Raw genomic sequence first — 15,829 nt, 5'->3', positions numbered from 1 at the left:
GAAACCATTCTGTATGATACTTAATGGTGAATACACATCAGCACTCATTTGTCTGAAACCCGTAGAATGTACAACACAAAGAGTGAACCCTAATATAAGCTGAAGAATAATGAATTATGTCAAACATAAATGAGTATTTTTAAAGGAACTGAGAAAATATCACTAAAAGTGATAAATAAGAAGTCACTGTTTTATTGAGAAAGACACAGAAATAATTTAATTCCTTAAGGAAGGCAAATAGAACAGTGGAAAATGTAGGCTAGGAAGGTCTGAAGCTTGAACTCTATTGCTGAAGTCAGAGACATGTGCTGAGTCTGTAAGAGATGCCCTGTAAGCAGTGCCAAGTCCAAGCTGCAGATGCCAGCTTGAAATAAACAAAGTCCAGGACATGATCTCCAAAGTGGGATGTCCAGGGTAGTGCAGAATGTAGGAAGAAAATAAACAGAAGTTCTTTCATATTACTTCTTCTATTTTAAAAAATCAGCATAAAGCAGAGAAACAGATGCATTTCAGTACTCCTGAGTTTTGACTATGGCTATTTCCTTGTGGATAAATTAATCTGGTGTTCCTAGACAGGGGTAGAATGTGAAAGAAAGAAGTTCTTAAGGTCACTGTTGGGTCATACCATAAGAAAATACTGACACGATGGAAAAGTTCTGTAGCGAAGTGACAAGATGTAAAGATAAATAGCTAAAGTGAGCAGGAAAGCTTGGCAAAGCTGAAGAAATCCCACTCCCCAAGGATGACTATTTCTTGGATGGGAGCATAGTGGATGAATTTATCCTACAAATTAGGAGAATTACCATTTTTCAGCAGCCTTGGACACATCCTTGACATTACCCAAATAAAAGAGAGAAATCGGGATCTTTTCTTTATTCCTTTTCTCCTTCCCCACCCCAGGCCACAAACTAGTAATGTCTCATTTACTGAGGGCATTCCAAGTACATGACACTTCGTATGAGCTTCATTTCATTTGCTCTTCAGGCCTCACAACACCCTATACAGGAGGAACTATGTTGTGTATATATATTAGTTCCATTCCACACAAGAGGAAAGCAGGTGTTTGAACTATTCTACTACAGATGCTATCAGTGCAAAAGATATAGAAAGAACATTCATTCTGGAATGAAACACCCAGATATGAATGATATATTCTATGGGTAATAGTAGTTATGGCAACTAGAAAGAGGCAAGTACTAGCAGAGATCTTCCGTAGGAAGATATTAGAAATGGGGACTGGAGGACAATCTGAAGTAGTTGGCACTTCACAACTGTTGGTTTGTTTTTGTTTTTTTTTTTGTCAATTATGTCACAAAGCATGATTCTCAGATCTATCAAAATTGTTAGGACAAGGAGTTTTACTAAAGCTTTTTAAAAATTTGCTAACCAGTGGTAAACTATAACAGCTAATCAAGCAATATTTCAAAGCTATGTTTTTTCACATTACTGTGACCCTAAGACGTGATTTAAAATGTATAATCACTTGTAAAACATGCATAAGATCAAACAGATGCAATTACCATCATTATGAAAAAAGGAATTATAAAAATTCTGTCCCATAACTATGGTAGAAGTGATTTGAAGTTTACCAAGAAAAGATGTATTAAAATAATATACTTTTAAGTTTTTAATTACCAAAATCCAATATGCAAGCTATAATTGTCCTGAAGAGCAGAGAAAAAGTAACAAGATAAGAACATTTCTGTGTTGGGAACACCACTTCCTAAAAAGCATTACCTCCATCACTTCCTGCTTTTCATCAACAGCAAAAATGTTAGGTACTTCTCCCGTATTGAGCACACTGTCAATATCTTCTAGAAAGGCTTCCTCTTTAATCTGAATGTCCGTGATTAGAAAGACTGTCTTCTGGCCCCTCATGCCCACATTCCTTAATAGAACCTTAAAATAAAAATGCAATGGTAAGCAGAATGTGGTGAACGTGGGCTGTTCTTGCTTTCCCCGCCTTTCCCTGTTAGTAATGACATTTCAATTTTAGAGTGGTACCTCTCTCACTTCTGGTGGGGTGGTGGGGCATTCCTATCATTCAGGGCCTCTACTTTTCCCACCTCCTGAGTGGGACACCTAACTAGTCAGAGTTTCCCAGGCCCCCATACATAGTCATTGATTCAGAGGAGGACATGATTTTAAGAGGGCTCCCTCACAGTCTTACTTCAGGGACTGAGATGGACTTGGAAACAGAAAGAATCTCTGTCATTCTGAGATGAAGGGCATAAAGTCTAGTAATCTAGAATCTATAAATGCCAACTATGTTACCTCATGGAGGAGTCTACCGGAGAAGGAACCAAATGGAGAACAGCAGAGCCAGGAGACAGAGTAATTACTGAGGGGTTAACTTGAGTTCCTGAATTCAGCCATGTCAAAGCCCTATCTACCTCTGGACCTTCTGTCATGTAAGCCAATAACTTCATATTTTGCTTAAGTTAGTTTGAGTTGTATTTTGTTTTGTGTTGTGTTGTCAATTGCAACTAAAGATTCCCAATTAATATAAAGATATGGACTTGGGGGCATGGTGGAAGAGACTTGTTTAGGATGTTAGAATTGTTTGTCAAAATTCCAGAACTTGTAAGCAGATTTTTATACAGCATTAAAAATGAAATTATATAAACTTATAATTAAATACATTATGTTAACAAGGGTAACAAATCTCATCACTTCCTATTATACTTACCATTATCTATCTTATAGAAATTATTTAAATCTATTATATACAGTAAAATACCATATAATGGTGCTCAAACACATAACTCTTCCCAACTCTGTTTTCAGTGACATCCATGGCAGGAGTTTGAATAATCCATGGTGGGAGTTTTTACACCAGAGAAATTGGCAAATGCTACTCGTCAAGAGGTTCTCCTGAACCCCCTGGAAAGTAGGGTGTTAAACATTTGCCAGTATTCCACTGGGTATATTTCAAGTGAAAACACATTACTACTCTGCAAATGACTTTTTTAAACTTTATTCTATTTTTTCAGTGTTCCAAGATTTATTGTTTATGCATCACACCCAGTGCTCCATGCAATACGTGCCCTCCTTAATACCCACCACCAGGCTAAATGATTTTTAAAATAAACTGTCTCCATTTCTAAATTATATCTTTTAAGTATATCATATCATTTAAATAAATGCTGAATTTTAATATTATACAAAAACTGCTTTTCCCCATTAAAGCCATTCTCCAAAATACAGGTTGTTGTGTTCCTAGAAATACTTTTCTATCACCAAAACAAGTTTTCAAAGAAGTATTATATCTAATCATGTCAGCTTTATTTTTATAGCATTTAAAAATTATTATATATATATTTGTATACAACATATATATACACAAATCTGTTCAAATATATATAATAATTTTTAAATGCTATAAAAATAAAGCTGACATGATTAGAAGGGAGGGGTGAGGGGATGGGTGAGCCTGGTGATGGGTATTAAGGAGGGCACAGATTGCATGGAGCACTGGGTGTTAGACACAAACAATGAATCATGGAACACTACATCAAAAACTAATGATGTACTGTATGGTGACTAACATAAAAAGTATTATTATATACAAATAAATAGAAAGATACAATAAAAGCAGATTTAATTTATTGGCATAAGCATTGTTACACTTAAAAATCATATTCAAACATACAATGTGTGAAACTATTTCTAAACAGGAAAAGAGGGAACGTTTCCAAAGTACTAGTTATATGCCAAGAATCTTACATTTTATAATTTAATCATAATGACCTATGAACTAGGTGGTATTATCCAAACTTTACAAATAAAGTAACTAGGGAGTGACATTAGTCAGATAACAGACTGGAAAGCTCCAGGTCCTCTGTGTCCCAGGAAGATACCAAATTAGCAATGTACAGACCAAAATACCTTTGTAGAACCCTAGGAACTAGTTAAGGGGTATGGCACACCTGTAAATGCATAAAAAAGAGAAGGAACAATGCAGAGAGTGTAAAAAAAAATTTACTGTATTTTTCTCGCCCTAGCCCCTTCTCTCCTAGCATAGAGCAACATAGTCAGGAGGATACAGTCAATTCTTGGCTTTTCCCTCACACAGAGGGAATAGACTGGACCTGCTTTCAGCATTCTGGCTTGTCAAGGGGCTGCCTGACAGACAGATTTTTGTCTCACCTGACTCAGGGTACTGACAAGAACAGAGCTTAGTTCTGATATGAGATTGGAGGCCACTGAAGACAGAGGCAAGTGCCCTCCCACAATGGAGCATCAGTGACTCTGAAGTTCCACAGGAAGGTGCCAGGGGGACCAATAGGTGAGGGGAAGAGGAATACAGTACAGACCAAAACCAAAAAATGATCATAAGAAGAAAGAGGAAATTAAGGTAGCTAAAGTCACCTGTATTCATGCACAACCCAAAAGAAGATTCAACCTGCACAAGTTCTGAGAAGTCTCAGAACTTCTAGAATGGTGATTGGTGAAGGTTTCTCCCTGCATGAAGCCAGTCCATGAAGACTGGAGAGGTAGTAGTTCATCAAGTGCCCCAAACTTAGAAGATCACAAGATGTACAAGGAAACGGGGAAACATGACCCAATCAAAAAAACAAAATAAACCCCAAGAAAACCAAAACAACAACAAAAACAGATCTAAGAACTGCATAACAAGAAATTAAAAATAACTTTTCAAGATGCTCAATAAAACAATGAATCTTGGAACACTACATCAAAAACTAATGATGTGTTGTATGGTGATGAATATAACACAGAAAAATTTTTTAAAAATTAAATTAAAAAAATTAAGCTAAAAACAGAATATAGATAGACAACTAAAGAAAATTAGGAAAATAATGCATTATCAAAATAGGAATATTAATAGAAATGTGAACACCTAAAAAATAACTTAAGAGACTTATGGGATATCATTAAATGGACTATTATACACATTATAGGAGTGTCAAAGAAGAAAAGAGGGGGAAAGGCAGAGAGCTTAAAGAAATAATGTCCCAAAACTGAAATCTGAGGATAGAAATGTAGAAATGAGGATAGAAATAGAAATTCAAGAAGCTCAGCAAACTCCAACTAGAATAAACCCTAACAGACTCACACACCAAGACATATTATAATCAAACTGCTGAAAGTCAAATATAAAGAGAGATCTTTGAAAGCAGCAATAGAAAAACAGCGCTTCACATACGAGGGAACTTTCATAAGATTATCAGCATACTTCTTAGCAGAAACCTTGTAAGCAAAAAGGGAGTGGGATAATATATTCAAACTGCTGGAAGAAAATAAAACTGTCCACCAGGAATACTGTATCTGCAAAAAATGACCTTCAAAAATAAAGTAAGAACTCCTCACAGAGAAGCTGAGGGAATTTATTACCACTAGATGTGCCCTTCAAAATATACTAAAGGGAGTCCTTCAAGTTGAAATGAAAGGATGCTAGACAGCAACACAAAGCCACATGAAAGTGTAAAGTTCTCCAGTAAATATATGGGCAAATACAGAATTCTGTACTATTGTGATTTTAGTATATAAATCCACTTTTAATTCTTATATAGAATCTAGAATCTAAAACACAAAAACCTTTATAAACCCTGATGTTAATGGGTACACAATCTATAAAGACATAATTTGTGACATCAGTAACATAAGGGGGGGGCAGATGTAAAGGAATAGTTTTTGTATGTGAATGCAATTATTATCAGTCTAAAATAGGTTGTTATTACTTTAAGATGTCTTACCTCATCAAAATAGTAACTCCCCCCCACCAAAAAAATCTATAGAGTATGCACAAAAGAAAATGAAAAGGGAATCAAAGCATGTCACTACAATCAATCAGCAAAACACAAAGGCAGGGAGTAAGAGAGGAAGTGAGGGACAAATTAACTACAAACATACAGCAAACAGTTAACAAAATGCCAATAGTAAATCCTTCCCCATCAGGAATGACTTTAAATGCAAATGGATTAAACTCCCCCATCAAAATACATAGTTTGGCTGAATGGATTTACAAAATGGGATCCAGTGGTACGTGGCTTAGAAGAGACTCACTTTAGACCTAAGGACATAGGGGCTGGAAGTGAAAGGATGGAGATGTTCCATGCAAATAGCAACCAAAGGAGAGCAGGGTGACTATACTAATATCAGACAAAATCATCAGTAAAAATCTGTCTTAAGTGACAAGAAATATTATGTGATGGTAAAAGGATCAATTCTTCAGGAAGATGTAACAATTTTAAATATTTATGCACCGAACAGCTGAACTCCTAAATACATGAAATAAGCATTGACAAGAGTTGAAGGGAGAAATAACAAAACAATAGTGGGAGATTTCAATACTCTACTTTCAATTAGGGATAGAACAACCAGACAAAAGATCAATAAGGAAAGAGAGTATTTGCACAACACTATAGGTCAGTTGGACCTCACAGATATATAGAGAACACGCTGTCCAACAACAGAATACACATTCTTCCTAGTGCCCACAGGATATTCTCCAGGACAGATGACATATTAGGCCAATAAACAAGTCTTAATAAATTTAAGAAGATAGATATCAAATCAAGCATCTTTTCTAACCACAATGGAATGAAACTAAATCAACAGCAGAAGGAAAACTGGAAACTACAAATTCACAGCAATTAAACAACACACTCTTAAACAACAGATCAAAGAAGAAATCACACAGGAAATTAGAAAATTTCTTGAAATAAATGAAAATGAAGACTCAACATATCAAAACTTATAAAATGCAGCAAAAGGGGGCGCCTGGGTGCCTCAGTTGGTTAAGTGTCTGCCTTCAGCTCAGGTCACGATCCCAGTGTCCTGGGATGAGAGAGTCTGCTTCTCTCTCTCCCTGCAGCTCCCCATGGTCGTTCTCTCTTTTTCTCTCTCATATAAAAAAAAAATTTTAAAACATAAAAAAAAATCTTTAAAAATGCAGCAAAAGCAGTGCTAAGAGGGAAGTTTATAACTGTAAACACTTACATTAAAAAAAGAAGAAAGATCTCAAATCAACAACCTAACTTTATACATTGTGGAACTTCAAAAAATGGACAAACTCAAAGCTAGCAGGAGGAAGGAAATAATAAAGATTAGGGCAGAGATAAAGTAGAGAATAAAAAAATCAATAGAAAAGAATCAGTGGAACTTAGAGTTGGGTTTTCTTTCTTTCTTTCTTTCTCTCTTTCTTTCTTTCTTTCTTTTTTAAATCAACAAAATTGACAAAACCTTAGCTAGTTTAAGAAAAAAGAGAGAAGGGGCACCTGGGTGGCTCAGTGGGTTAAAGCCTCTGCCTTCGCTCAGGTCATGATCCCAGGTACCGGGATCGAGCCCTGCATCAGGCTCTCTGCTCAGCAGGGAGCCTGCCTTTACCTCTCTCTCTACCTGCCTCTCTGCCTACTTGTGATCTCTGTCAAATAAATAAATAAAATCTTTCAAAAAAAAAAAGAAAGAAAAAAGAGAGAAGATTCAAATAACTAAAATTACAAATTTAAGAAGGGACATTACAACCCATGTCACAAAAATTAAAAAGGATTATAAGAGAATACTATTAACAATTGTATGCCAACAAATTGTATAACTTGGAATAAATTCTTAAAAACAAATGAAGAAACTAAAGTACAGAAAGATTTAGTAACATGCCCAAGATAACCGAATCATACAAAGTAGAAATTAAAACTGAGTTTGCCTAACTTTAAAGTCCATGCTCTTTCTACTAAAGAAGGCTGCTTTCTCTATTGGTTTCAGTAGTAGAAATATATCAAAAATTTCCCTCTAAAGTGAGAGGAAAAAAAGAAACACTGCAATTTTTCTACTATGTCTATGTAAACCTTTTAGGTATCAGCTTGGATTCTACCATTTCCACCTGCAAGCAACCCGTTCTTCATGCTAACTTTTAGGATGTAGAAATTTAGTATGTGAGGTGAGTACAAGTGAAAAAATCCAGCAATAACTTTCTATTTTTCATTTCGGATCATCTCCTTTCTGGTCCTGCAGAACCCTTGGCATGTGAGGACGAAGCCCCAGGCATGCACTCCAGTATTTTATTGGTTACTGGGAAAGCAACATGGTCCCAAGGAAGCTATTCAGATTGGACAACATGAACATCATCATCATTGCCAGAGCTCATATGAAACAGTCTCCTGGAAAACATAAATTTGTCTGAAACAAGACCTCCTTGAACTGAAATAAAGATAGAATCAGCAGCAGCAGTGGATAAAACAAGTTATAAATCCTGCTCTGCTGTGCATACCTTCCCTCAACTTCCATTTCCTCATCAGTAAAACTGAGAGGACCATCCCTGTTACATCTACAAAACAAGATGACATATGAAAAGCACTTGGGGGTCAGCACACAGAGTAACTGCTCATGGCTAACACTGTCCTCATCCCCAATGCATTCAGCATGCAGCTGTATGGGTTGGCTCTCTTCACGGCACTGATATTATTTTAGACACTAGGTTTCATCCTAATTTTACCTTCAGATCCTCTCTCCACTCATTCATTCCATAGCTTTTAGAAACTTCTGGTTGGAAAATCTGCATTTTTGCCATAGATGTAGCCAGACGAGTTAAAGATTGACGACCACTGCCTCCAAGTCCAACAAGCAGAGCATTTCCACCAGACTGCTTTAGAATTCGACATATTCGTGATAAATGTTCCAATACATACCTATGAAATACCAATACTATTATACTTGAAAATATGAATGCAAGTGTATATTTACATGTAATTATTATTTTATATTCTTGGAAGGATGGACTTTGCTCTCCTGTATGTTATCCCAATTTTAAAGGGGTAATCACCAAAAAGTGTGGTTTTTCAAAAGAATTTAGAATTGGATCATTTGATGCAAAGGAAAACTAAGACACAAATTCAGGAAATGTAATATACAAAGTATAAAAATAAGATGAAATTTTAAGTACTTATACTGGAAGCACATTCCTGCTTTTACTAAAAACATTTTTTCAGTCTTTTAATATTAGGCTTTATAGGTGAGAAACAAAATCAGGTCTTTACAAAATTAGAAATTTCAGTAAAGACAGCCAGACTCACTAGTAATTAGGGAAATTAAAATTGGAGTCACAGTGGGATACCATTCCACTCTCGTTTAGACTGGCAATACTTATCACACCTGGCAATTCTAAGTGTCGGCAAGGGTGAGGGACAACAGGAGCTCTTAAATAATCATTTCTGAAGACATTTCATCCAAACTTAGAAAAGTAGAAGGTGAAGATGGTATTGTTACACACCACAACACAATAATTCCACTTTTAGGAATATAGCCTACAGAAATTCTAACATGTGTACCCAAAGAGACATGAATATTCAGATCTTTTTTTATAATTGCAAAAACCAGAAGTCCCCTAAAAGTCTGTCTCAGAAAAACAACTACATTGTGTTAGTAGCAAAAATTCATTTTTTTAGTGACTCTCACAAACAACAGAGAATAAACTTGAAGAATACATGCAAAATAGAACTGTGCATATATATGTTTTGGAACATACATTGTAGTAAAGTCCAAAGAAGCACGCGAGCTTCTTTTTACTACTGAGGATATAATGGGGATGCTGCAGTCAGAGAGGGTTGGCTAAACAAGGGGCTTCAAATAAATTGCTAATATTTTATGTCTTCAGCTGAGTTATCAGTACAGGGTTATTAGCTACATTTTTCTTTATACTTTTTGGCACATTTTAAATATATCACAGAAAATTTTTATAAGTAGCAATTTCCACCATCAGTACCAAATGTAGGTACCTAAAAATGACAAGATTCATTCTTGTTTTGTGAGTTTGATTATACTCATCTAAGCATTGGTCCACAACATCACTGAAATGATGAATATTTGGAATTTCAACATAAACTCTTTCATCTCCTTCAAGGTCAGGATTCATATAATCGCCAAACATGAGATTTCTCAAGTTCTCTTCAGTTATCTATAGAATGGAAATCAACAAGTTACAAAATTTATATTTTATAAATTTAAGAAAACGTTATATAAAATTTTGTTTTGTCCATGTTATAGGATGATTGTCAATTAAATAATTCTTTTAAACATTACGATAGTAGACAATATATTGTAAAATTAATACCTGAAATTACATTGTATCCACCAAAAATAAAAAGAACAGAAATTTTTCTGTCCTATAAATTTCCCCTCCAGGGACTGGAAAAGTCATTCTGAGTGAGTAGTTACTAAGGGATGGTCACCGTGTTAAGCACTTTTCATTCATTATATCATTTAATCCCTATCATATACGGTTTTATTCTTTTTTAATTTAATTTTATTTATTTATTTGAGAGTGAGATAGAGAGTGACAGCGAGAGCAAGTGGGAGGGTGTGGGGGGTGGAGAGAGACAATCAAACTGCACTGAGGGCAGAGCCCAACTTGGGGCTGATCTCAGGACCAGAGATCATGACCTGAGTCAAAATCAAGAGTGGGCTGCTCAACTGACTGAGCCACCCAGACGCCCCATGGTTTTATTCTTTAAATAACTTCTGCATTACCTACATAATTCCTCTGAAGGCAAATCTTCTCAAAATAAATACCTATCGATGAGGAAAGTTAAAAAAAATGATTGTTACGAAGCAACCGTCTTTTTTTTTTAAAGATAAGTTGATTGTAATAATCCATGCTATTGTGCCGTTTTAATTTGTTTAGAATCACTAAATATACTCACTGGGTTGTTCTCTTTCCTCAAATGTGAAAAGATACCATCAAATGATTCTTTAAAATGGTCCTTTACCACAGCTTTGATTAAATCGAACAGCCAGTGTCGATCATGGTCATTAACAAGGCGGTCATAAAACACACGGAGAACCTCGTGCACGAAGAGGCGGACCATGGTGTGCTTGCTCTGCACGGCCTCCTTCTCAATCAGTAAGCAGCCCTGGATGACACGGGAAAAATCCCGCAAATTGAAAGTGTAATGAGACTTCGTGGGAGTGGGCAAAAGATTTTCCATGGCTCGTTTATATATCTGAATAAGAAAAAAGCAACCAAGCAAAAATAAAATGATTATAATAAGCAAAGTAATGTAACAAATAGTATCTTCTCTACAATAATTACCTTATCAGATTATATTGGTTTGGAAAATTGTATAGTACCAAGTCTAGCATGACATTTAGCTTTTTATTTTGGTTTATAAGAGACATTATGAAGTTAAGGGAACTTAAAATTACCAGATTCCATCCAAGCCCCAAAAGGGACAATGCTTTTATCTCCCAGTTATTATAGTTGTTCCATTTAATGTTGAATGACCTGGGATTAAGTAATCAGCAAAAACTTTAGTAGAAAGTAAAACCAAGATAACTCATTCAGAAGCATTCCAAATGAAGGGGTGGATGAAACAATTTCCTTTTGACCACCCTTGACTTAAAACAAATCAATGTATTCTCTTCCTTCCCTTCACTCCTATTATCTCTCTGCCTCTTCTTCATCTTAATTGGCTATCATACCGAAATAAAATATGATTTTACTATATGTTGAATTTACCAAATAAAGTTTAATATTTAAAGGAAGGTAAATTAAATCTTTTATAATATAACCCCCCCCTGCAAAAAAAAAACCCAAGTGAAATTATTTTTTATTTATCTGTGTCCTGTGATTCATTCCCCCCTCCCCTCTTAGCTTTCACATGGTAGGTCTCAAATACTTCAAAGAAAAAAAAATCCTTTTTGTATCCCATTCTGCCTGGCCAACTCCCTTCTTTTTCCAGGAGATACCCAAAATATATAAATCATATTTTATAAATAGAAGCACTTTTCTAGTATAAAATAAGTATTATAATTTCAATGTACTATCACTTTGCTCATAGTTTCTCTATTTTAACAGCACAAAATTTCCACCAGAACAAGGGGGACACTTCAGACAGACACAATGCTCTTAGAAACCAATGGGATGAGTCTAGGAAGTTTTGTGCTTCTTGTGGCACTGATCCCACAGTGAACCCACTTTATCAAGGGCTCCAGAAAAGTTTAGTTTAGTAATACCATCACTCACTTACCTTAGATACAGTTTTTCTTTTTATCATTAGTGATGAGGCTGGCTCTGGCCTCTGAGCACTGGCAGATAACACATCCTGAATAAGGCAAAGCCATTGGGCCATCTTGTGTTCTGTTCCCACCCCTCTGTTTCTAATTTCACCCCTCTGTTATAATTTCACTGCTACTCCTAAATTATTTGGTATGGATTTTTAAAAAAAAGTATGTATTCATAAGCTGCAGAAGTTTATTTCTTTCTTTCTTCCTTTCTTCCCTCCTTTCTTTCGTAGACTCTACACTCAATGTGGGGCTCAAGCTTATGACCCCAAGATCAAGAGTTACGTGTTCTACCAACTGAGCCAGCCAGATGACCCTTTCTCTGTCTTTTTAAGACAAACATGAAGAATGGAAGGAGAGAGACAATTAATGAACACCAGGATAGAAACCTAACAATTAGGAAAACCCTTGCAGTGTGGCAGATACTGACTCTACATGATTTCCTTGGAACAACCTGTGAAATAGGTGCTATCTTTCATTTTAATGGTTAAAAAACTGAGTTTCTGGAAAGTCAAATTACTTTCTCTAGGCCACATGGCTAGGAAATAACAGTCAAGGTTCAAACCCAGTTAGAGTTCCTGATTTCAAAGCCCATGATCTTCTGTTCTCATGCCTTCTTAACAGCTTCTCTGACATGGAAGACCAAAATAAATGGCTAAGGGAAAAAATGATTAAAAAAAAAAAGAAGAACCAAACGGGGAAAATGTGTAATACTAAAATATTCTGTATCACAGTATTTGCTCACCTCCATTGTCCCACTGACAATCTGGTTCCCAATTGAGAAGTACTCTGGAGGAAATTCATGAGTCCTCAGGTAGAATGTCACAATTGACGAGAAGATTCGGACCATAGTTTCATCACTGAAGGTATTAATAGAGCAGATGTTGAAATGTCGAATAAACCGGGGAGTGACTAGATTTCTTCCACCACCTGGAGGGCCCATGGCAGCAATCAGCTGGATGTCAACCAGGGTGATCTTACTTGTGTCCTTAAGGTCATACCTTGAAAGCACATAAAAATTCCAAAGCAGTCAGTTATAAGCCAATAAGATGGAATGAATTGTAGAACTGCCTAGAGACTTAATCTGATTTTAGCTTCTCTAAAAGGAAGAATCTGAGAAAATGTTTAGAGTAGAAAAATTAAAAGTAAATTTTATTTTTTAAAATTGAGGTATAATTGACGTAAGATTAGTTTTGGGTGTATAACACTCCATATTTGTGTATACTGTGAAATGATCATCACAGTAAGTCCACTTAACATCTATCACCATACACAGTGACAAAATTTTTTTCTTTCTTCCTTTTTTGTTTTTTTGGAGCTTATTCTTTTATTTTTTTTTAATTTTTTATTTCTTTTCAGCGTAACAGTATTCATTGTTTTTTTCACCACACCCAGTGCTCCATGCAATACGTGCCCTCCCTAATACCCACCACCTGGTTCCTCCGACCTCCCACGCCCCGCCCCTTCAAAACCCTCAGGTTGTTTTTCAGAGTCCATAGTCTCTCATGGTTCACCTCCCCTTCCAATTTCCCTCAATTCCCTTCTCTCCATCTACCCTTGCTGAGTGAAATAAGTCAAGCAGAAAGAGTCAAGTATATGGTTTCACTTATTTGTGGAGCATAACAAATAACATGGAGGACAAGGGTAGACAAAATTTTTTTCTTCTTATGAGAACTTTCAAAATTCACTCTCCTAGACACTTTTGAATATGCAATACAGTATTAACTGTAATCACCATGTTGTACACTACATCGCTATGGCTTATTCATTTTAAACTGGAAATTTGTACCTTTTGACCCCCTTCACCTATTTTACCCACCCCCAGCCCTGCCTCAGGCAATCACCAGTCCAGGGACAGGAAGTTTTTGGTTTTGGTGGTTTCTTTTTTTTGGGGGGGGGGGATGGAGAGAAGAGAGAACCTTAAGCAGGCTCCACACTAGGTGTGGGGCTCAGTCTCACAACCTGGAGATCATGACCTGACCTGAAATCAAGAGTCAGACGTTTAACTGCTTGAGCCACCCAGGCGCCCCTGGACAGAACATTTTTTAAAGTGGTACTCTTACTTCTCTTTCCAGTGACGCTGAGTCCATTGCTCAATTTCTGGGCATCTAGAATGTCCCTTCCTTTTGCCCTTCCCATTCTTTCCTACACTTCTTTGCAACTTGACTCTCTGCTTGTTCTCTCCTCACTCCAAATCCAGAAGCATGGATGAGAGATTATTCCTGTTTGTAGCTGATTATAGGTAGGTGGACCACATGTCCCATTTTGCCTAGGACAATTCTGACTGGGCTTGTCCTGGAGTAATTATTAGTAATACTCCTCTTTTATGCTCAAAATTGTTCCAGTTCAAAACAATCATACAGTCGTACTACTTACAGCAAAGTCCTGATTTTATTTTTACATCTCAGATCTCCAGAGCACATAAAAATGTCTAAATAGTATCTCTAACACTTTTGTTAAAAAGAGACCCAATGGGGCACAACAAAGCTTGAAATATATTTTAATGAGAAAGAAATATATAGGGGCATCTGCCTTTGGCTCAGGTCATGATCACAGGGTTCCTGGATTGAGCCCCGTGTCAGGACCCCTGCTCAGCAAGAAGTCTACTTCTCCTTCTCCCTCTGCCTGTCTCTCTCAAATAAATAAATAAAATCTTAAAAAGAAAGTAAGAAATATATAAATGGCTCAATTTAGCTGGAACCACTAAGATCGAAAATGTGTTTATTACTGATAGGCCATTAAGTCTTTTAACACTGAAGTTCTTACAAAAAGGGGGCAGGAGACATGGGAGAAATCCATATAGTCAGTCTTTACCAGTACCTCTAACAGGAAGTATGAAAATATGACTTGGTTTTTGGCAACAATCCTAATAACTTTCAGGGGGAGCTTGTTAAGTAAATTATGGGAGGATCCACACAATTAAATTATATTAGAAGCCAACAAAATAAAAAAATAAAAAGCCAATAAAATGAGATAAACAATAAAGACAGGTGCTCAAAAAAATTTTAGTGCAAATAAGTCATAAAACACTGTGTAATAGGAGTCTATTTTTTTTAAAGATTTTATTTATTTATTTGACAGAGAGAGATCACAAGTAGGCAGAGCAGTAGGCAGAGAGAGAGGGGAAAGCAGGCTCCCTGCTGAGCAGAGAGCCCGATGCGGGGCTCGATCCCAGGACCCTGAGATCATGACCTGAGCTGAAGGCAGAGGCTTAACCCACTGAGCCACCCAGGTGCCCCTAGGAGTCTATTTTTTAAAATAAAAATGTTTGTACAGGGAAAAAAAACCTTGAAAGAATAGGGAATACACTATTAATAGCAGTTATCTCCTGAAGGCAGGAGTCCCAGGGCCTGAAGTAATAACAAAAATGTATTTCTGAAATATGACTTAGCTTCAAAATTAGTCTACTCTTGCCTTAGATTAAAAAAAATCATGCATACTGGGGAGTAGAAAAGTATATTTAAGAGGAGGAAATGAAGAATTATTAATCCTAACTAAAAGATACAATGTCTTACATGTCGGAAACTAACCACAGTGTCATAACAATGGGATGGAGGGTGGGCACCTAGGTGGTTCATTCAGTTCAGCACCCACTCTTGATTTTGGTTTAGGTCATGAGATCTGGCCCTGTACTGGACTCTGCACTCAGCAGGGAGTCTGGCTGAAGACTCTCTTCCTTTACTTCTCCCCCCTCACAGCACATGCATACATTCTTTCTCTAAAATAAATAAATCTTAAAAAAAAAAAAAAGGGAACGAAGGGAGAGGAGGAGTTATCTATGGAATTAATGTCAAAACCAAGCTATCTCAAG

At 36.4% G+C, this 15,829-nt stretch overlaps 1 protein-coding gene across 1 annotated transcript in view; it reads right to left on the bottom strand.

Moving 5' to 3' along the window:
- Window positions 1-15,829, bottom strand: part of DNAH12 (dynein axonemal heavy chain 12) — a gene marked incomplete at its 5' end in the record, with an annotated part of 210,268 nt that overhangs the window by 84,476 nt on the left and 109,963 nt on the right. Inside the window, 5 exons of the mRNA XM_080803013.1 lie at window positions 1,738-1,899; window positions 8,456-8,648; window positions 9,735-9,913; window positions 10,659-10,958; window positions 12,764-13,019. Of these exons, the coding sequence (XP_080659139.1) occupies window positions 1,738-1,899; window positions 8,456-8,648; window positions 9,735-9,913; window positions 10,659-10,958; window positions 12,764-13,019 (1,090 nt within the window). The remainder of the gene's footprint in view (window positions 1-1,737; window positions 1,900-8,455; window positions 8,649-9,734; window positions 9,914-10,658; window positions 10,959-12,763; window positions 13,020-15,829) is intronic.

This window comes from Martes martes (genome assembly GCF_963455335.1).
Source record: "Martes martes genome assembly, chromosome: 1".
NCBI classification, from domain to species: Eukaryota; Metazoa; Chordata; class Mammalia; order Carnivora; family Mustelidae; genus Martes; species Martes martes.
Note: the sequence above shows the minus strand (reverse complement) of the source record. Positions and strands in the feature narration are given on the sequence as shown.